The sequence below is a fragment of the Leucoraja erinacea genome, chromosome 17 (genome assembly GCF_028641065.1).
Source record: "Leucoraja erinacea ecotype New England chromosome 17, Leri_hhj_1, whole genome shotgun sequence".
Lineage (NCBI taxonomy): Eukaryota > Metazoa > Chordata > Chondrichthyes > Rajiformes > Rajidae > Leucoraja > Leucoraja erinaceus.
In genome coordinates, this window is record NC_073393.1 from 8,912,433 (window position 1) to 8,934,909 (window position 22,477).

General features: G+C 44.3%; 1 protein-coding gene across 1 annotated transcript in view; it reads right to left on the reverse strand.

Moving 5' to 3' along the window:
- dpep2 (dipeptidase 2) overlaps window positions 1-16,288 on the reverse strand; it is a 36,332-nt gene extending 20,044 nt beyond the window's left edge. The window contains exons 1-6 of the mRNA XM_055648451.1: window positions 16,155-16,288; window positions 9,974-10,178; window positions 7,600-7,726; window positions 5,424-5,553; window positions 5,183-5,321; window positions 395-464 (exon numbers count right to left, since the gene is read on the reverse strand). Coding sequence (XP_055504426.1) covers window positions 395-464; window positions 5,183-5,321; window positions 5,424-5,553; window positions 7,600-7,726; window positions 9,974-10,107 — 600 coding nt within the window. The 5' untranslated portion in view covers window positions 10,108-10,178; window positions 16,155-16,288. The remainder of the gene's footprint in view (window positions 1-394; window positions 465-5,182; window positions 5,322-5,423; window positions 5,554-7,599; window positions 7,727-9,973; window positions 10,179-16,154) is intronic.
- Window positions 16,289-22,477: the final 6,189 nt, after the last annotated feature.

Below are 22,477 nucleotides of genomic sequence, written 5' to 3' on the forward strand. Positions count from 1 at the left end.
CGACATGGTGGCGCAGCAGCAGAGTTGCTGGTTTACAGTGCTTACAGCACCGCAGACCTGGTTCAATCCCCATCACAGGTGCTGTCTGCACGGAGTCTGTTTGTTCTCCCCGTGACCTGCGTGGGTTTTCTCCGAGATCTCCGGTTTCCTCCCACATTCCAAAGACGTACAAGGATGTAGGTTAATTGGCTTGGTATATTAAAACAATGTAAATTGTCCCTAGTGTGTGTAGAAAGCTGTAATATGTGGGGGTCACTGGTTGGCACGGACTCGTTGGGCTGAAGGGCCTGTTTCCGCGCTGTATCTCTGAGCGAAAAACTAAAACGAAACAGCAGGATCATCAGTACTCAAGAATGCTCAAACACACAAATCTCTTGAACACATAAAATCTTACCTGACCAAATGGTGTTAAGTTCGTACTTAAGTCATAAATGTTACCATGCCCAACCACTGCACTTTTTGCCCTGAAAAAGTAAATATGGCTGTGCTTTAAAATTAGAACATGAGATAACATCTAAACATATTGAAAGAAATCTACACATGTCTGAAATCACTTCATCTAATAATGGTGATCTGCCTATCCAGTATTAAACTCATGAAGCCTCTGGAGTTATAAAGTTTTTAATTTAGTTTAGTTTTGTTGATTGTCATGTGTACTGAGGTACAGTGAAAAACTTTTGTTACATGCAATCCAGTCAGCCCATCACCCCTCATCCTCCTGCGCTCCAAGGAGTAGAGTCCTCGCCTGCTGAACCTCTCCCTATAGCTCAGGCCCCCCAGTCCTGGCACCATCCTCGTAAATCTTCTTTGCACCCTTTCCAGCTTGACAACATCTATCCGATAACATGGTGTCCAGAACTGAACACAATACTCCAAATGTGGCCTCACCAACTTCTTATAGCACTGCAACTTGTCCTCAAATCTTCTCGACTCAACTGGTTCCTATTGGTGTTGGACTTCAGGCTTCTGTGCCTCCAGCCCAAATGTAACTCATAAATATCGTAGACCATTTCACACCAATCAGCTGTATATTTGTCCTGTTCTGAGCTTTTGGCCGGGTACATTAAGAAATATCTCCAGGAGAAAAGCATCTCCTATTTTTATCTAAAATTCTCTGTATTTACCATCCAATAACTTTGATGAGAAGCTTAAGCTCAATAGTAGGAAGTCCATATGTTTCACATCCCTCAATGTATTCCATCCTTCCTCTGACGTCAGGACACCAAGAACAGAATGGACTGTAACTTGTACATCCTCTTTATAAACCACAAGAACACATGAGTGTGTGCTAATAAATTGTTGGAGAGTGCGAAGGGGAACCAGTTCTCCAATAAACATACAGCTCACCCCCTCCATGACACACTGGTCAACCTGAGGAGCACCTTCAGCAACTGACTGGTTCCACCAAGATGCAGCACAGACCACTACATGAGATATTTTTTCCTTGTGGCTATCAAACTGCACAACTCCTCCCCAATCTTTGCACATCCCCAATCCTTTCCACTTGTCACTAATTTCAAGTTTCATGTATCTTGTGTTTTATGACTGTTGGCAGATCAATTTCCCTCCTGGAATGAATAAAGTTCTATTGTATCATATCGTATCGTAGAAAAGCAGATGCTGGAAATCTGCAATAATAACAGGAAATGCTGGGAACACACTGCAGGTCCGACAGCATCTCTGGAAACAGAAGTAGAGTTAATGTTTCATAGAAACATAGAAAATAGGTGCAGGAGTAGGCCATTCGGCCCTTCGAGCCTGCACCGCCATTCAATATGATTATGGCTGATCATCCAACTCAGTATCCTGTACCTGCCTTCTCTCCATACCCCCTGATCCCTTTAGCCACAAGGGCCACATCTAACTCCCTCTTAAATATAGCCAATGAACTGGCCTCAACTACCTTCTGTGGCAGAGAATTCCAGAGATTCACCACTCTCTGTGTGAAAAATGTTTTCCTCATCTCGGTCCTAAAAGATTTCCCCCTTTATCCTTAAATTGTGACCCCTTGTTCTGGACTTCAACATCGGGAACAATCTTCCTGCATCTAGCCTGTCCAACCCCTTAAGAATTTTTTTTTTTTTTTTTTGAAAATATTTTTTATTGGAGATAGGTACATAACCTATTACATCATTACTGTCTTACATTTTTAAATTGATAATATTGTCAGTTATTATTACGTTGTCTCCAATACCTTTTGCCTTTTTCTTCCTTTTTTTTAAAAACTAGATAGAACTAAAGAGATAGATCAATCTTCTAAATTCTAGTGAGTACAAGCCGAGTCTATCCAGTCTGGTGAAAGTCCTGACATCCCAGGAATCAGTCTGGTGAACCTTCTCTGTACTCCCTATATGGCAAGAATGTCTTTCCTCAGATTAGGAGACCAAAACTGTACGCAATACTTCAGGTGTGGTCTCACCAAGACCCTGTACAACTGCAGTAGAACCTCCCTGCTCCTATACTTAAATCCTTTTGCTATGAATGCTAACATACCATTTGCTTTCTTCACTGCCTGCTGCACCTGCATGCCTACTTTTAATGACTGGTGTACCATGACACCCAGGTCTCGTTGCATCACCCCTTTTCCTAATCGGCCACCATTCAGATAATACTCTACTTTCCTGTTTTTGCCACCAAAGTGGATAACCTCACATTTATCCACATTATACTGCATCTGCCATGCATTTGCCCACTCACCCAGCCTATCCAAGTCACCTTGCAGCCTCCTAGCATCCTCCTCACAGCGAACACTGCCCCCCAGCTTCGTGTCATCCGCAAACTTGGAGATGTTGCATTCAATTCCCTCGTCCAAATCATTACTATCTATTGTAAATAGCTGGGGTCCCAGCACTGAGCCTTGCGGTACCCCACTAGTCACTGCCTGCCATTGTGAACAGGACCCGTTTACTCCTACTCTTTGCTTCCTGTCTGCCAGCCAGTTCTCTATCCACATCAATACTGAACCCCCAATACCGTACACTTTAAGTTTGTATACTAATCTCTTATGTGGGACTTTGTCGAAAGCCTTCTGGAAGTTTCGGGTCTGAGACACTTCTCTGAAGAAATTCCTTGGACCTACAACGTCAACTCTGATTCTCGTCCACAATTGTTACCTGGCCCGCTAAGTGTTTCCAACATTTTCTGTTCATGAAGTTGGGCAACTGAACCATCCCATCACCAACATAAGAGCGGTCCTGACCCACCATCCACCTCATTGGAGATCCTCAGACTACCTTTAATCAGAATTTACTGGACTTTATCTTGCACTAAACGTTATTCCCTTTAACATGGATCTGTACACTGTGGGCGGCTTGATTGGAATCATGTATAGTCATTCCGCTGACGGGACAGCGCACGGCATGAATAAACATTTCACACTACCTCAGTGCACTTGGCAATAAACTAAACTAAAAATAAAGTATTTTCAATGGGTGTCAATGGTTATGGGGAGAAGGCAGAAGAATGGGGTTGAGAGGGAAAGATAGATCAGCTGCGATTGAATGGTGGAGTAAATGATGGGCTGAACGGCCTAATTCTGTTCCTAGAACTATATGAACTTATGATACAAGGCACTTCACTGTGCAGGGAAAACCTGCTCCAGTTGCATGTAAGAACGAGCTCAGGAGGATCCTGGTACTGGACAGAATAATAATCTAACGACTCAAATTCATCAAAGCTGCATCTGAACTACATTTCCTTCCTGCTTTTTGCTTTCTGCCATTTCACCAACCCGAGAGTGTCCTGTCATCATTTTTGAGAAGTGTTATTGTTGCGATTGGCATGTTCTATGTCACATAGTTTCCATCTTGTTCTTATTACGCACACATTGAACTGACATTTTTTCCAGTTCCTTATAATTTTCTTAAATGTCTGCATGTGACCTATTTATTCCAGGTTGCTCCTCCCATATCGTAGTTTTTGTTTTCTAGTAAAAACCAGTTTAAAATGTAATTCTATAGCCTATGTTACTTCAGTGATGATCAACAGCCATGAATGAAAGGTTTGCAGAGTGTTTGCTCCCTCAATGTCTATTCATTGTGAGTCTTCCGGCTGTTGATTTTCTTCCCTACTCTCCTCACAAAAATTATGTGGCACAAATTGTCACGAAGCATTGATGTAAAAGATAAGCAACCCAGAAGATCAGCTGACATCAGCAAAGTTACCACAAATTTACATGGCAATCATTGTATAAGTATCAACCAAATCCAAGGGCCTTTCGTTATTTTTTGAATGAAATGTTTAGTTTAGTTTAGATACAGTTTTAGATTAGATACAGTGTGGAAACAAGCTCCTCAGCACACCGAGCCCGTGCCGACCACCAATCCCCGCGCAATAAGACCATCCTACAAACATCAGGCACAATTTACAATTTTTTACCGGAAGCCAATTCACCTACAAACCTGTAAGTTTTTGGAGTGTGGGAGGAAACCGGAGCACCCGGAGAAAGCCCACGCAGGCAGAATGTACAAACCCTGTTCAGACAGCACCCGTAGTCAGGACCAAACCCGGGTCTGAGGTGCTGTAAAGCAGCAAATCTACTGCTGCGCCACCATGCCGCCCTTGTGCCATTCATACGCAGAATGTGCAATGCAACTTAACTTAATTTTTCACCACAGCTGAATTAGTCTGCTGGAGCCCAATGTGACTTCTAGTCACATCTACATTACATTTATTCCCACCCATACTCTAAAGACGTACAGGTTTAGACGTTAATTGGCTTGGTATAAATGTAAATTGTCCCTAGTGTGTGTAGGGTAATGTTAGTGCGCGGGAATCGCTGGTTGGTGCGGACTTGGTGGGCCGAAGGGCCTGTTTCCGTGTTATACCTCCAAACTAAACTAAACTAAAATCAGTAACGTACCACATGTATTTCTGAGAGTGCTCAATGCTAACACTCAGTGGCGGACTGGGTCTAAAAATATTGGTTGCCAGGAGACAAAGGGGCCCACCCACAACTACAATGCTACCATTTAACAGGGCCCCACTTGCAATCACTTGCTATCACTTCATCAGGGGCCCACTTGCCACCGGGCAACCTGACACCCTGGCCAGTCCGCCACTGCTAACACTGAATACCAAGAGTAGTAAAGTTCTAAAGCATCACACCAGCATTCTCCAATTTAAACCCAGAGAAATATTCACTCTTCCCACCCACAGTGTCAAAGAAATTGCACATATTTACCATGGTGTGTGGCAATTGTGGGTCAAAGACATAGAACGAACACCGAGTCCATAAAACATTCTTAAGGTCGCCAAGCTGCTGTCAATTGAGTGTCCTCCTTCAACACTGATTAGACAAGCTATTTTATCTGTGGTCAGGTCTGCATGAAATAAAATCAGTCAATTGACATACATTTTTCTTGCATGCAGGCAGAAATGCTACATTTCCACGTGGGCTACATTGACGGAATCGTTACGGGTACCTTTGGAAGATTTGGCCAACTTCAATTCTGAATATTTCCTGCACATTCGCTTTATGACATCTATTTGTTCCAGAGTTAAGCGAACTGCATCCTTGTTTTGGGCAGAACATAACACATACGCAGCCCACATCTGTAAAGGCAAATGGTGCAACATTGTAGTCATTTTGATATACTCTAATTTATACTCTAATATAAAATAACTACATTTTAATTTAGTTATTTTTTGTACTATTGTTTATATTATTTATAATTTTATAGATACATATTTAATATATACTATATATATCAGATTATATATATCATAATAAAGATCATATATTTTTGATAGATTATATGTATAGAGTTAACAAACATTAAATAACAGGAAAGTGAAAGATTTAATCTACTGCATCTTAGAGACATGGAGCCATACAGCGTGTAAACAGGCCCTTCCATCTGACTTGACCCTAATGACCAACATTGTCCCATCTACAGTACACTAGTCCCACCTGCCTGCATTTGGCCCTCATTCCTCTAAACCTACGCTATCCATGTACCTGTCGAAACATTTCTTAAAGCTTGCGATAGTACTACCTCCTCTGACAGCTCGTTCCATACACCCACCACTCTTTGTGTGAAAAAGTTACCCCTCGGATTCCTAGTAAATCGTTCCCTCCTCACCTTAAACGTATTTCCTGTGGTTCTCGATTCCCCTACTCTGGGCAACAGACTCTGTGCGTCTACCCGATCTATTCCTCTTATGATTTTGTACACTCAGTGACGAATGCAAAGAAGCAAGCTTCCTGCAAAATTGATACAGGCTTGCGTTAATATTTTCCATAAATATGAGCTGAATAAATATGTGGACACAAAGTGCGGCAGATGCTGGAATACGGAGCACAAAACAAATTGCCGTAGTAACTCCGCGGGTCTGGCAACATCCATGGACAGAAACGGTTAGTCGATGTTGCAGGTCGAGAACGTTCCTCTAGAAGATACATGGACGGCATGGTGGCACAGTGGTAGAGTTGCTGCTTTACATTGGCAGAGACCCAGGTTCGATCCTGACTACGGGTGCTGTCTGTACGGAGTTTGTATGTTTGCCCCGTGACCGTGTGGGTTTTCTCCGGGAGCTCTGGTTTCCTTCCACACTCCAAAGACGCACAGGTTTGTAGGTTAATTAGCTTTGGTAAAAATTGTAAATTGTTCCCAGTGTGTTGGATAGAGCTAGTGTACGGGGATCACAGGCCGGTGCGGACTCTGTGTTTCCGCGCAGTATCTCTAAACTAAACTAAACCAAAAGATCTGAACTGTCCATTTCCCAATTAACCTACAAACCTGTATGTCTTTGGAGTGTGGGAGGAAACCAAATATCTCGGAGAGAACCCACACAGGTCACGTTATGGGGAGAACGTAAAACTCCAAACAGACAGCACCCGGAGACAGCACCTGGGATCGAACCGGGGTCTCTGGCGCTGCATTCCCTATAAATCAGCAACTCTACCACTGCGCCACTGTGACCGCCCATTATTTGGATAGTTCAACTATTTGGATAGTTCACACACAGCATCTGGGATAAAGTATACTTATGCAAACATTTATTTCTGTTTCTGTATTTTCGGATAACAGGAACAAATATCTTTCATTATGTTTTTGGAGAATTTCCATTTCTGCTCACCAGACACAAATATCCTACATACGCTGGGAAAGAATGATATGGGCAGCTATTTACAAAGAGTGCAGTCCTCAGAACCTCAACAACCTCCAGGTTTTTGGCACTTACTTTCCAATCTCCATCACAGTAGCCCTGATTTCCCCAAGTGAGTTGAAAATATAGTGTGGAAATGCATTGACCTGGGCGCATGTTGGCTCTAACCAAGACATAGCTCCATGCTATCACATCCAACCAAAGTACCCTCCAGTTTCTAATGGATAAAAATACCATTTACTGTGACCATTTACAATGCTCTTCGCACCACCTCATTCTCTCAGTAGTTTGTAGAAAGACTCCCAGATTTGGCATGACTTCCCAATTTAGTCTGAAGAAGGGTCTCGACCCGAAATGTCACACATTCCTTCTCTCCAGACATGCTGCTTGAGTTACTCCAGCTTTTTGTGTCTATTCCCAATTTAGGAAGATGAACGATGTACGCAGCAGAAAAGGGAACAGCAAAAGAAGAACATTTAGAAAATATACCTGGACTCCCACATTTCCTTCTTTTAGTTTGTTAATATTTGTATGGGTCTTGGCCAGAGTCTTCAGATTAACCGCAGTCAGGTTGTTGTTAAAGTGTATTCTTAGCTGCACCGCTAAATCATTGTGGCTATGGGCAATAACAAATGATAATCAGCTCATTCTCAACTCGATCTTTTGGAAGTTAAATCATCTTGATTCTAACTTAAGCAAATCAATTACAGCTATATACGTAATCACTGGTGGTGCAGTGGTAGTGTTGCTGCCTTACAGCGCCAGAGACCCGGGTTCGATCCTGACTACAGGTGCTGTCTGTACGGAGTTTGTATGTTCTCCCTGTGACCTGCGTGGGTTTTCTCCGGGAGCTCCGGTTTCCTCCCACACATCAAAAGACGTACAGGTTTGTAGGTTATTGGCTTTGGTAAAATTGTAAATTGTTCTAGTAGGATGGTGTTAATGTACGGGGATTAGTTTGGTGCGGACTCAATGGGCAGATGCACCTGTTTCCACGCTGTATCTCTAAACTACACTAATCTAAACTAAATTTAGTACACAACAAAGCAATCAATTATTTTTTAAATGATTGTATTGTTTAATCTCCATGAAATTATGAAGCAGATTATTTCATCCATCCATCATCTTTCGCTGATCTGTTGCTTTGCTCCATTGCTGTTTAACCTCATTTCGGGAATCAGGAAAGGCAGGAATGACTCTTCCCTCTTCTGCATGTCCAAGGGTTAGCCCTTGGCTCCACTTTTTCCTCGCCTATATGTATGTTGCTACTTGGTAACATCATCTGAAAACAGCATCAGACTCAATGTGCATCCTTCTCTGCACCACCTCTAACTTTCTTTACCCCTCCCCCGTCTCTGAGTTAGCAAGATGACTGTCTGATATTCGACATTGCATTAAGTGAAACTTCCTCCAATTCAGTATTAGGAAAACTAGAAGAGTCAGGATATCATAATGCAGCTCCTGTTGCCTGGATGGAGTGGATGTGGAGAGGATCTTTCCACTCGTGGGAGAGATCTAGGACCAGGGGTCATAGTCTCAAATTAAAGGACGTTCTTTTAGGAAGATGAGGAGGAATTACTCTAGTCAGAAGGTGGTGAACCTGTAGAATTCTTTGCTCCAGAAGGTTGTGGAGGCCAAGTCAATGGATATTTTGTAGGCAGTGATAGATAGATTCTTAATGACTATGATTGTTATGGGGAGAAGGCAGGAGAATGAGGTTAGGAGGGAGAGATAGGTCAGGTCTGATTGAATGGCAGAGTAGATTTGATGGGCCGAAAGGCCTTATTCTGCTCCTATGACTTATGAACTGATGAGCTTTATAGAACATTTGGTTAGGCTGCATTTGGTGTATTGCATGTACTTATGGTCGCCCTATCACATGAAGGTCAAAGAGGCTTTGGAAAGGGTGCAGAGGAGCTTAATTAGATTGATACCTGGATTAGTAATTATTAGCTACAGGGAGACTTGGATTGATTCCCCTACCCTGGGTAAAAGACTCTGTGCGATGGTTCGCAGGATGACTATATAGTGGTGACGGCTGCAGAGGGCCGTTATAGTCAGCTGCAGTTGAGATTGTGGAACGCCACCAAAAGCTGCCGACTCTTGCATATAGACTCAGTGGGCTGTTGCTATGGATTATGTGCTTAACCAGGGATTGTAGTTATGTGTGGCAAAAATATTACTAATCTGTATGCACTGTACCTTGGTATACGTGGTAATAAAGAACCCATGGAGCCATTGGGATTTCAACTTCTTATACCTTACCTATGCTTCCTTTCTCTGTTTAACTAAACTTATAATACCTCTTCTTATCCAAGATCCCTACACCTTGCCATCCTTATCTTTCAACCTCACATAAACTTGTTAGTCTTGAACTTTGCCTCATTGGCACCTCTTAACAATACCATTGTGCCATTCCAACTTTAATTATTGCTTTTCGCCTCTAAACTTTGTATTCTCCTGCAAGGTAATAGAATTGAGTTTAGTTTAGTTTAGTTTAGTTTAGTTTAGTTTAGAAATACAGCACGGAAACAGGCCCTTCAGCCCAACATGTCTGCCCCGACCAGCGATCTCCGCACACTAACATTATGCTACACTCACGAGGGACAATTTACAACTTTACCAAGCCAATTAACCTACAAACCTGTACGCCTTTGGAGTGTGGGAGGAAACCGGAGCTCCCAGAGAAAACCCACACAGGTTACGGGGAGAACGTACAAACTCCGTACAGACAGCACCCGTAGTCAGGATCGAACCTGGGTCTCTGGCGCTGTAGGCAGCAAATTTACTGCTCCGTCACCGTGCCGCTACTTCTAGGCAAAATTAATTTCTGCAAGGAAGTAAGATGCATTTGATAACCTACCCATCGATCAATGGCGCGCTTCTCATTATTTCGTTCGCCCGTTCCATTTCGGTATTCTGTATTGTGAACACCAGCCTCGTGGACACGAGCAAGAGGAGGAATAGATTTGGACGATGCAATGTCCAGAGGCCCATCTTGTTGATGGAGATCTCGTCTTGGATAAGAGAATACCAACGGGCAATATCTTCTTGAAGTCAACAGTCACCTGGTAAGAAACAAAAGTCAAGGACTATGTCTCATCCTTTCAGTAACTTGATGTGTTGCCCTATGTTGGTAATGGCATTTTGCAAAATGCATTACAAAATAATGTATCTGAACAGTAGATGACAACCAACTGATATTCCACCACATCCTCTCTCGGAAGTCTAGCTCGCTGAAGTTGGTACCCATAGAAAAAATAAATAAAAGTGAAAGACCTGCACCCCAGAGCAACTAGATATATATGAAAAATATTTACGAGGATGTTGCCAGGACTCGAGGGTCTGAGCTGTAGGGAGAGGTTGAGCAGGCTGGGCGCAGGTTGACTAGGGGTAATCTTATGGAGGTATACAAAATTGTGAGAGGAATAGATCGGCTAGACTCACAGAGTCTCGATCCCAGAGTAGAGGAATAGGACAAACATGTAGGTTTAAGGAGAAGGGGGAAAGATTTAATAGGAATCTGGGTGAATCTATGGAACGGGCTCCCAGAGGAGGTAGTTGAGGCAGGTAACTCACAGCGTTTGAGAAACATTTAGACAGGTACATCGATAGGACTGGTTTGAAAGGATATGGTCCAAACGCAGGCAGGTGGGACTAGTGTAGATGAGACATGTTGGGCGGTGTGGGGAAGTTGAGCTGAAGGTTTCCAGGCTGTATCACTCCATGACTATGAAGAACTCCAACCCTAAACATTACCTGTCCATGTTCGCCAGAGAGAATCACAAAATGCTGGAGTAACTCAGCGGGACAGGCAGCACCTCTGGAGAGAAGGAACGGGTGACGTTTCGGGTCGAGACCCTTCTTCAGAGATGCTGCCTGACCCGCTGAGTTACTCCAGCATTTTGTGTCCTTTTGGATATGTTGATGACCAGTCACTGTTATCACAGTGGGCACATATAATATAGTAATGTCCCAACAGCAAGAAGATAATAAACATACAGTATAAGCTTCAGGTTTAGTGAAGCTGGTTTGAGAGATTGATGTATTTGAAACACCGCCTGGGTCAGTCTGAGATGGGAAATGGGACACACTTAGTCTCACAGATGGACAGGAGTTTCTATGCATGGTCTTGCTGATGTACAGGCGTAGATTTCCCCGAATCTGCCCTTTCCTTCACTAAACGTCAGTTAACTACTTCCACAGTTCACAAGTACTGTATATATCCCCCTGGTTCTTGATTCCCCTACTTTGGGTCAATGACTGTGTGCCTTCTGACTCTATCCATCCCAAGATAGGGTAGATGCGCGGAGGTAGATGCGCAGAGGACTGTACAAATAATAATGAGAACTGCAGAAGAGGAAGTGGAGAGGAAATACAAGTTTGAGAAAGGTGGATAGACAATAGACAATAGACAATAGGTGCAGGAGTTGGCCATCTGGCACTTCGAGCCAGCATCGCCATTCAATGTGATCATGGCTGATCATCCCCAATCAGTACCCCATTCCTGTAGGTATGTTACAAAACTTACCTACAGTGGCGCTGTAGTTCTGCCACTGGCCGTGTGCACGACTTTGGCGCCTTTGATGGGGGGAATGGGGTTAAAATGCAGTTTTCTCCTGCCTGTCCGAGATATATTTTCTCGGGCTGCTAGCTGATGCTGAAGAATTGTTCCGACTGCCGTTCCGTGAATTTTGTTTTTTAAACCGCGGAACAATTTCAGAGCTGGAATAAAATAAAAATCTGCTTCTAATGCCGTCAACACCGACAACGGGACGGATCTCCTGTACGGGACAGCTAAAGGTAAGCCATTTATTTTACATATAAACGTGCTTCTTAGGATTACCTTAATCCAAATTTTACGTTGCGAAAAGGTGATTTAGGCCCCATACGAACCAGCAGTGTTTTCCTGCCGATATAGGGTTTAAATTCACCGCAAACCGCAACGTTCCAATCGATTGCATTCCACAAAATCACACTCGCAAGATGATTTAAATGGCCATTAATTTACGGGAATTAAACACTAAATTCCTTCAATTTGGCCTATAAATTCATGACAATGCGATTTAAAAATCATGTTATATTGTGAATTCTTGTGTGAATGTTATTTGGACACTTAGGCTATTTAAAAATGTTAATCTTGTCTTAAGAAATGGATAGATGTTTAGATCTAGTAATTGAATTTTGTAATTAGTTACAAATAGGTAACTAACTAATTATATGCTTTAATTTCAAGTCATCCAAGTAAGATTGTTTCATATTTGTTTCAGAATGCTTCAATCTATAATAACTGAAAATTTCATTCAGTTCTCTTAATTTTTAAGAAAGTTTTGGGCTTTTGACTGTCCTCGATCACAGCTTTTGTGATAAGTCAATGAAAAAGCAATGGGGAACAAGATGCTAATTTCCGAGTATGAAAATGGCCATAACTTTTTTAATACTGAAGATATGACAGTGAATAAGATGTCAAATTAAACTTATTTTTATGCTTTATCTGATGGGATAAATTGCAGACTTGATTTTTTTAAATCTCAAAATTTTGTAAAATTGCTAATTCCTGCCTTCTCTCCATATCCCCTGACTCCGCTATTTTTAAGAGCCCTATCTAACTCTCTCTTGAAAGCATCCAGAGAACCTGCTTCCACCGCCCTCTGAGGTAGAGAATTCCACACTCACCACTCTCTGTGCGAAAAAGTGCTTCCTCGTCTCCGTTCTAAATGGCGTTTTAATATGACGGTAAAGGCACGATTGTAATCATGTATTGTCCGCTGACTGGTTAGCACGCAACAAGGGTGTTTCACTGTAACTCTGCACATGTGACAATAAGCTACAGTAAACTAAAGGTGTGAAGCGGAGAAATCTTTGAGATCTGCCTGTAATTCAGGAGGGAGAGAAGGGATGGAACTGAACACAATGTTGGGGTGAGGTTCGGTTCAACCAGGACTTGTTAGCCCAGATTCCGTGCAGAACACAACCTGGAGCAACTCCACGGCTCAGGCAGCGAACATTGCGTTTTGCACAATGTTCCGGCGTCCGGGGTTCCTTGTGTCTCCAGCCTAGGGAGCCGTGCTCGGTTACCGCAGGGGGTTCTTGAAGTCATCGCCTTGAGGAGGTGAGAGTACTGAACCATAGGGGGAGAGCGATGGCTTACCCGGGCCGCTCTCAGTTACAGTAGGCAAAAGGAACCGCAGGTGCTGGAATCGAAGGAAAGCACAAAAGTGCTGGAGGAACTCAGCGGGTCAGGCAGCATCAGTGGAGGGAATGGACAGGCGACGTTTCAGTTCGGGAAAGGGTCTGTCCGTTTCCCTCCACAGATGCTGCCTGATCCACTGAGTTCCTCCAGCACTTTGTGTTTTGTTGTTGCACCAGGTTTGCTTTGACTCATTTAAAGGCGACTTCTTCGTAAGAAGTGTGTAGGAAGGAACTGCAGATGGACACAAAAATGCTGGAGTAACTCAGTGGGACGGACAGCGTCTCTGGAGAGAAGGAACGGGTCACCTATCCCTTCTCTCTGCCCCACTGAATTATTCCAGCATTTTGTGTCTATACATGTTAAGAACCGGGCTTATGAAGAAAGTGTGGTGCAATGGTATGGTTTTTACTTGCACTGAGAAACATATGGAACCGGCATTACAGAATAACTAACATACACATGTTTTGCAAACCTCTATACCTCTTATACTTTGCATGGTGTTATTATAATGAGCATAATTGCAATGTGCTATTAATTTATATAAAAGACATAATTCACAACTCATTAACGACTAAAAACCGCCAATGCCGGGAATCCAAAATGAAATAAAATGAAGGGTGGAAATAGCGAGTCTGGGTAAGAAGGGGTTTCTTTCTCTCCAGAGACGCTGCCTGTTCCGCTGTTACTCCAGCTTTTGTGTCTATATGTGGAAATAGTGGGTCAGGAAGCATCTGTATAGAGGGAAATAGCTATTGGACTATTGAAACATATAAGATTATTAAGGGTTTGGGACACGCTAGTGGCAGGAAACATGTTCCACAACCAGCGGGCCACAGTTTAAGAATAAGGGGTAAGCCATTTAGAACGACGAGGAAATACGTTTTCACACAGAGAGTTGTGAGTCTGTGGAATTCTCTGCCTCAGTGGTGGTGGCCGGTTCTCTAGATACTTTCAAGAGAGAGCAAGATACAGCTCTTAAAGATAGCGGAGTCAGGAGATTTGGGGAGAAGGCCGGAACGGGGTACTGATTGGGGATGATCAGCCATGATCACATTGAATGGCGGTGCTGGCTCGAAGGGCTGAATGGCCTACTCTTGCACCTATTGCCTACAGTTGTTGTTCACAAATATGCGCTGAGTAAAGTAAGAGCAAGATAACTTAGTTCGGGAAAGAGGTATGAGTAGAAGCTATTTGCAAAGGAAAAATACATAAACCGTGCATAAAATGCTGGAAAAACTAAACATAGTTTAACTTAGATAAGTTTATCGTCACGTGTACCGAGGTACAGTGAAAAGCTTTTGTTGCATGCTATCCAGTCAGCAGAAAGATAATACATGATTACAATACATGATAACTTACAAAATTCTTAAGGGGTTGGACAGGTTAGATGCAGGAAGATTGTTCCCGATGTTGGGGAAGTCCAGGACAAGGGGTCACAGCTTAAGGATAAGGGGAAAATCCTTTAAAACCGAGATGAGAAAAACCTTTTTCACACAGAGAGTGGTGAATCTCTGGAACTCTCTGCCACAGAGGGTAGTTGAGGCCAGTTCATTGGCTATATTTAAGAGGGAGTTAGATGTGGCCCTTGTGGCTAAAGGGATCAGAGGGTATGGAGAGAAGGCAGGTACAGGATACTGAGTTGGATGATCCGCCATGATCATATTGAATGGCCGTGCAGGCTCGAAGGGCCGAATGGCCTACTCCTGCACCTAATTTCTATGTTTCTATAAGGGAATAACGTTTAGTGCAATTCAGTGGGACTGACATCGCCTCTGGAGAGAAGGGATAGGTGACCCATTCCTTCTCTCCAGAGATGCTGCCTGTCCCGCTGAGTTACTCCAGCATTTTGTGTCTATCTTCGGTTTAAACCAGCATCTGCTGTTCCTTCCTCTACAAGCAACTGCAACAGACAATAGGTGCAGGAGTAGGCCATTCGGCCCTTCGAGCCAGCACCGCCATTCAATGTGATCATGGCTGATCATTCCCAGTCAGTACCCCGTTCCTGCCTTCCCCCCATATCCCCTGACTCCGCTATTTTTAAGAGCCCTATCTAGCTCTCTTGAAAGCATCCAGAGAACCTGCCTCCACCGCCATCTGAGGCAGAGAATTCCACAGACTCATGGTTTACGCAGATGCTGGTTTACACTGAAGATAGACACAAAATAATCTGGTTCCAAACTGAGGCTAGTTTACGCTACCGGGACGTTTCAGCATGGCGAGGGGTGGATGAATCAGAAACACCCCGCTTCTGGTCTCATTTGACCGTGGGCCAGACCGGTAGGTAGTCCTTCCACCACCCGGAGCGGGTAGTAGATGAGTAGATCCGGAGACAGACACAGGATGCCGGGGTAACTGTGTCTATCTATCCCCGGTGTAAACCAGCATTTGCAGTTCCTCATGTGTAGGGAGGTAATCGGAATGGAAGACACACACAAAATGCTGGAGTAACTCAGCGGGACAGGCATCATCTGTGGAGAGAAGGAATGGGGGCGAGGTTGCCTGAAGAAGGGTCTCGACCCGAAACATCACTCATTCATTCCTTCTCTCCAGTGGTGCTTGTTGCCCTGTCCCGCTGAGTTACTCCAGCATTCTGTGTCTATCTGCAGTTCCTTCCTACACAGTCCAGCGGCGACCTGGTGCATTCCCCAACTTGTACCTGTAGCGTCTGTCCTCGGCTGCTCCGCTGGTGCAGGATAAGTCCCGGTTGTCCACCGACCTGTGTGCTAGTGAACCTCGGGACATCTGCCGAGCCCGTTTTTAACTGAAAGGGGGTGAGGTTTTGCGCCGCCTATCCTTGCTCTGAACTCACCGATAGCGGTCTCAGATCTCCAAGATCCGAGGAGAACCATACCTTGTGGGTGGGGAGTTGGTCACGGCGCTTGGCTTTGCCAAACTTTCCACATTTAAACGCAGCTCCCCCGTCAGAGAGCCGGCGGCTTCAGCGAAGTGGCGAGGTGCCACAGACACGAGTTCAAACCCGTGAAATGTCAGCGAGGAAACGAGTGGGCGGTGGGGGATGGCGAAGAGGGCGACAGTAAACCAATGATACCGTTTATAATCTATTGCATTTGGAAGACAGTTGCAAATTGTAGGACAAGAAAGCAACTTTCCCCCCCAATTTTCATCTATTTTATCATTCGGCGTCATTCACGTTGCCGTTTGGTATCGTTACATGGAGCATTGCGTTTGATGGTGGAGTCTGGAGTTTAAGGGCCTGTCCCACTTGGCTGTCATTCGCGCGCCATTTACACGACTTGCTAGCGTGTGGGTAGCGCGTGGGTAGCGTGTGGGTAGCGTGTGGGTAGCGCGTGGGTAGCGTGTGGGTAGCGCGCGGGTTGCGTGTGGGTAGCGTGTGGGTAGCGTGTGGGTAGCACGTGGGTAGCGTGTGGGTAGTGCGCGGGTAGCGTGTGGGTAGCGCGTGGGTAGCGTGTGGGTAGCGCGTGGGTAGCGTGTGGGTAGCGTGTGGGTAGCGCGTGGGTAGCACGTGGGTAGCGCGTGGGTAGCGCGTGGGTAGCGTGTGGGTAGCGTGTGGGTAGCACGTGGGTAGCGCGTGGGTAGCGCGTGGGTAGCGCGTGGGTAGCGCGTGGGTAGCGCGTGGGTAGCGTGTGGGTAGCGTGTGGGTAGCGTGTGGGTAGCGCGTGGGTAGCGTGTGGGTAGCGTGTGGGTAGCGTGTGGGTAGCGCGTGGGCAGCGTGTGGGTAGCTTGTGGGTAGCGCGTGGGTAGCGTGTGGGTAGCGCGTGTGGGTAGCGCATGGGTACCGTGTGGGTAGCGTGTGGGTAGCGTGTGGGCAGCGCGTGGGTAATGTGTGGGTAGCGCGTGGGTAGCGCGGGACGGGCGCATGGAGTCGCGTGGAGGAGTGTGGACTTCGTCCTGAACCGAATCTTCGCGCGCCGCCGGCCTGTCGCGTAACTGACGGCCAAAGTGGGACAGGGCCATAACCGTTTATCTTCCATCCACTGAAAGCCAACTCGCATCCCTAGAGTCACAAGAAAAGGGAGTAGAATTAAGCCATTCGGCCTATCAAGTCTACGCCATTCAATCATGGCTGATCTACAGTGCCCTCCATATATGTTTGTGAGAAAGACCCATCATTTATTTATTTGCCTCTGCACTCCACAATTTGAGATTTGTAATAGAAAAAAATCACATGTAGTTAAAATGCACATTGTCAGATTTTATTAAAGACCTTTTTTATACATTTTGCCATGTAGAAATTACCGCTGTGTTTCTAAACTGTTAGAGACTTCAGTCAAACCTTAGGCTTACCCAAATCATCTGTTTGGAACATAATTAAGAAGAAAGAGAGAACTGGTGAGCTTACTAATCGCAAAGGGACTGGCAGGCAAAGGAAGACCTTCACAACTGATGACAGAAGAATTCTCCCTATAGTAAAGAAAAATCTCCAAACACCTGTCCAACAGATCAGAAACACTCTTCAGGGGTCAGGTGTGGATTTGGCAATGACCACTGTCCGCAGAAGACTTCATGAACAGAAATACAGAGGCTACACTGCATGTTGCAAACCACTGATTAGCCTCAAAAATAGGATGGTCGGGTTACAGTTTGCCAAGAAGTACTTAAAAGAGCAACCACAGTCCTGGAAAAAAGGTCTTGTGGACAGAGGAGACGAAGATTAACTTATATCAGCGTGTTGGCAAGAGCAAAAATATAGAGGAGAGAAGAAACTGCCCAAGATCCAAAGCATACCACCTCATCTGTGAAACACGGTGGTGGGGGTGTTATGGCCTGGGCGTGTATGGCTGCTGAAGGTACTGGCTCACTTATCTTTATTGATGATACAACTGCTGATGGTAGTAGCATAATGAATTCTGAAGTGTATAGACACATCCTATCTGTTCAAGTTCAAACAAATGCCTCAAAACTCATTGGCCAATGGTTCATACAGCAAGGCGATGATCCCAAACATACTGCTGAAGCAACAAAGGAGTTTTTCAAAGCTAAAAAATGGTCAATTCTTGAGTGGCCAGGTCAATCACCCGATCTGAACCCAATTGAGCATGCCTTTTATATGCTGAAGAGAAAACTGAAGGGGACTAGCCCCCAAAACAAGCATAAGCTAAAGATCACTGCCATACAGGCCTGGCAGAGCATCACCAGAAAAGACACCCAGCAACTGGTGATGTCCATGAATCTCCATCCTGCCATCTGGGAAGAGGTACAGGAGCATTAGCTGCAAAACCAGCAGGATGCTCCTCAGCTTCTTCCCACAGGCTATAAGACTGCTAAACGGACTTTGCCCCCTGCCAAAGTATCTCGCACCAACCACCAACCTGGACACACTGCAGCAGAGCCACTGTTGTGCCGCTGCCGATCGGAACGCCTGTTGAATGTTTAGTAGAGTGTTAAATTTGTTCATGATACATGTATTTTTATTTCTATTTATTTCTAATGCACACTGAATGGACACTGGTTGAGCAACGTTTTTTTGTTTCCTCTGGGTATGTGAATACTCAGGAAATGACAATAAAGATATACAATACAATACAATCTCAGACTTCAAGCAGTCATTGCATGCAAAGGATTTGCAACAAAACACTGAACATGACTAATTTCATTTGCATTACATTGCTGCGTCCCAAACATTATGGTGCCCTGAAATGGGGGGGGGGGGGGGGGGGGGGGGGGGGGGGGGGGGGGGGGGGGGGGGGGGGGGGGGGGGGGGGGGGGGGGGGACTATGTATAAACACTGCTGTAATTTCTACAGGGTGAAACCAAAATGTATAAAAATGGCCTTTATTAAAATCTGACAATGTGCACTTTAACCACATGTATTTTTTTTCTATTACAAATCTCAAATTGTGGAGTACAGAGGCAAATAAATAAATGTTGGGTCTTTGCCCCAAACATTATGGAGGGCACTATCTCCTAATCCCATTCTCCTCAGAAGGGAGAGATAGATCAGCCACGATTGAATGGCGGAGTAGACTTGATGGGCCGAATGGCCTAATTCTGCTCCTATCACTTCTGTTCCTTATCAAATGCCTTGCTGAACTCCACATAGACAATGTCTACAGCTTTGCCCTCATCAAATGTTTTGGTTACTTCTTCAAAAAACGTAATCAGATTCGTAAGACACGGTCTCCCATGTACAAAATGCTGATTATTCTAAACAACCTCTCTCTATCCAAATGCATGAATATTTTATCCCTCAGAATCCTCTCCAGTAACTAGCCTTCCGCAGACATTAGACACACTGGTCTACAGTTCCCAAGCTTCTCCTTGCAGCCCTTCTTAAATAAAGGCGCAACATTAGACACCCTCCAGTCTTCCTGCACTGAATCCACGATTCACCTATCTCAGCCAGGGCTCCTGCAATTTCTTCTATAGTTTCTACAGTGTCCATGGATATATCTGATCAGATATCAGAACTCTCTTCCCTAGTTCTGGTGAAGGGTCCCAGACCCAAAAGGCTGACTGTTTCACTCTCCACAGATGCTACGTAACCCACTAGGTATTTCAAGGAATGTTTGTCTTTTGCATGCTGCCTGGCATACTAAATAAATCCACGCCTATCTGTTTCTCTTGTTTTGGGTTTCCACCGTCTGCAGTTTGCTTTTTGAATTTAGTTGTGAATCAATACTTTGCCACAGACTGTCTATTGAATCATCTGGCATGTTTTAAACACAGAAACAGCATTGAAAAACAAGGATAAAATTATCTTTTGATGAAGGTACTGGCATGCTGACAATTACATGGAGTGCTGGAAACACATGTTCCTTGAAGAGAACAAACTCACGGTATCTTTATGAAACTCAGAAGCAATAGAGACATTAAAGAGGATGCATTTATCATGTAGATGCACAGAAACTCGTGCCCAAGGGCGGCACAGTGGCACAAAGGTAAAGTTGCTGCCTTACAACGCCAGAGATCCGGGTTCAATCCTGACTACGGGTGCTGTATGTATGGACGTTCTCCATGTGGCCACATTGGTTTTCTCTGGGTGCTCCAGTTTCCTCCCTCACTCCACAAACGTATAGGATTGTAGGTTAATTGGCTTTAGTAAAATTGTAAATTATGCCTAGTGTGTAGGATAGTCTTGATGTGCAGGGATTGCTGGCCGGCCCGGACTGGGTGGGCCAAAGGGCCTCTTACTGCACTGTATCACTAAACTAAACTAAAGTAGGAGAATCGAGGACCAGAAGACTTAGGTTTAAGGTGAAGGGGAAAAGATTTAATAGGAATCTGAGGGATAACATTTTCACTTTTCACTGCATCCGCAGTTCCTTCCTACACATGTTAAATAGTTACTTCTCTTTAGTATTTACCAGAAAGATAGAACATGTGAATTTGTTATGGAGCATTAGTCACAGTCAAAGGATAAAATATATGGTAGACATTAATATAAACAAGAAACAGTCTTCATAAGTTCTTAAGTTCAAAAGTGATAGGAGCTGAATTAGGCCATTCAGCCCATCATGTCAACTCTGCCAGTCAGTCATGGCTGATCTATCTTTCCCTCTCAACCCCATACTCCTGCCTCCACCCCATAATCCCTGAAATAGGTCTTCGTCAACTGTTTTGAATAGTAAACCACAAGCAGTAATTAGTATTAACATTAAATGGACAGTTTTATAAACACCTGCAGAACACAGTCCACTTGTACACAACAGATGTCCGCTTAAAGCTTATCAACTGAAAGCTAACATGGCCACGAGACATTCTGGTAAACATTGGCCTAACGTATGGACGATGAAACAAGGATGACTGGCCGATATCCAAGCGGGTATCAGACATCTTCAGCTGAGACAGTTGGCGCCAGTATAAACGATAACACAGTCGGGTCTGAAGATGGGCCCCCAGCCCGACACGTCGCCTGTCCATGTTCTCCAGAGATGCTGTCTGACCCTGACCCACCAAGTTACTCCTGCACTTTGTGTCCTTTTGACTGATATCAATGATGGTTTCAGATGGGTTACCTTGTAACTCGCTGCATCAAACATGATCACCAGCTGTTAATCGAAAGCTCGGGTAGTTGTCTGGCCACTGAGACAACCCTCATTACACTAATATTAAATGTCTTTGGTTTCTGGTATTGGAACCTTTTAGACTGTCTATGTGAAGTTCTTTATCGCAACAAAGGTCTTGTCAGTTAAGATGTGGTCCTCTTGTGAATATTTAATTCAATGGAACCATTTGCCTACTAATTCAATAACCAATTCAATGATACCTTACTGAAATAACATGCTGGGGTAACTCAGCAGGTCAGACAACATCTCTGGAGAAATGGAATAGGTGATGTCTAAAGAAGGATCTTGCCCGAAACGTCATCTATTTCTTCCCCCCAGAGCTGGCCCGCTGAGTTACCGCAGCATTTTGTGTCTCTCTTCGGTTTAAACCAGAATCTGCAGTTCGTTCCTATGTACTTTATTGTCACATGTACCGAGGTGCAATGAAAAGCACTGTTTTGTATAAAACCCGGTAACATCATGTAGCAGACCTCACCTAGGCAGCACGTAAGCGTTGCCACGTTTTCGGGCCGACAAAGTTAGAAAAGCTTATTGGACAGTGCTATCTGCTCCTTGCAGCCGCACGTGGCAACAGACCCCCCCAGTTCCCAATCGTTCTCACCAGCCCGCATCACTCTCCAACACTCCCGTCGTTCTCTGATGACCCTCGCTCTCCAACATCCAGCATCGCCCAACGACGGCCAACCTTGCTCACCAATGGCCCATCTCCCTCTCTTTACACACTCCCTGCTATCCAAAGACTCACCTCACTCTCTGGTGGCCCTCCTCGCTCTTGAGTCTGTACTCAAAATATAGAAGTAAGCTATGCAATTACAATATTGAAATTGTATTCAATCAAGCTGCTGTTATCCTTGTTCTTAAGAGTATAAAAACTCAATGTGATTTGAGTTCAGGGGGTTTCTACTCATATCCTTTGGGATATCTGCTGGAAGAAACTATGAGTAGAAACCCCCTGAACTCAAAACACATTGAGTTTTTATACATTAAGGGGCAACATTACATTAAAAAATGCATCGCATATCAAATATCATAAATATATATAAAATCGTGGTATATCACATGAAAACATCATAATTTATATTTAACAAAAACCTACAATACTTAAGTTAAAAATCCAGATTCAAAGATGATCAATGTCCTACAACGAGACAACGATACCAGTGTCTCCACAACTGGGATTCGTAGC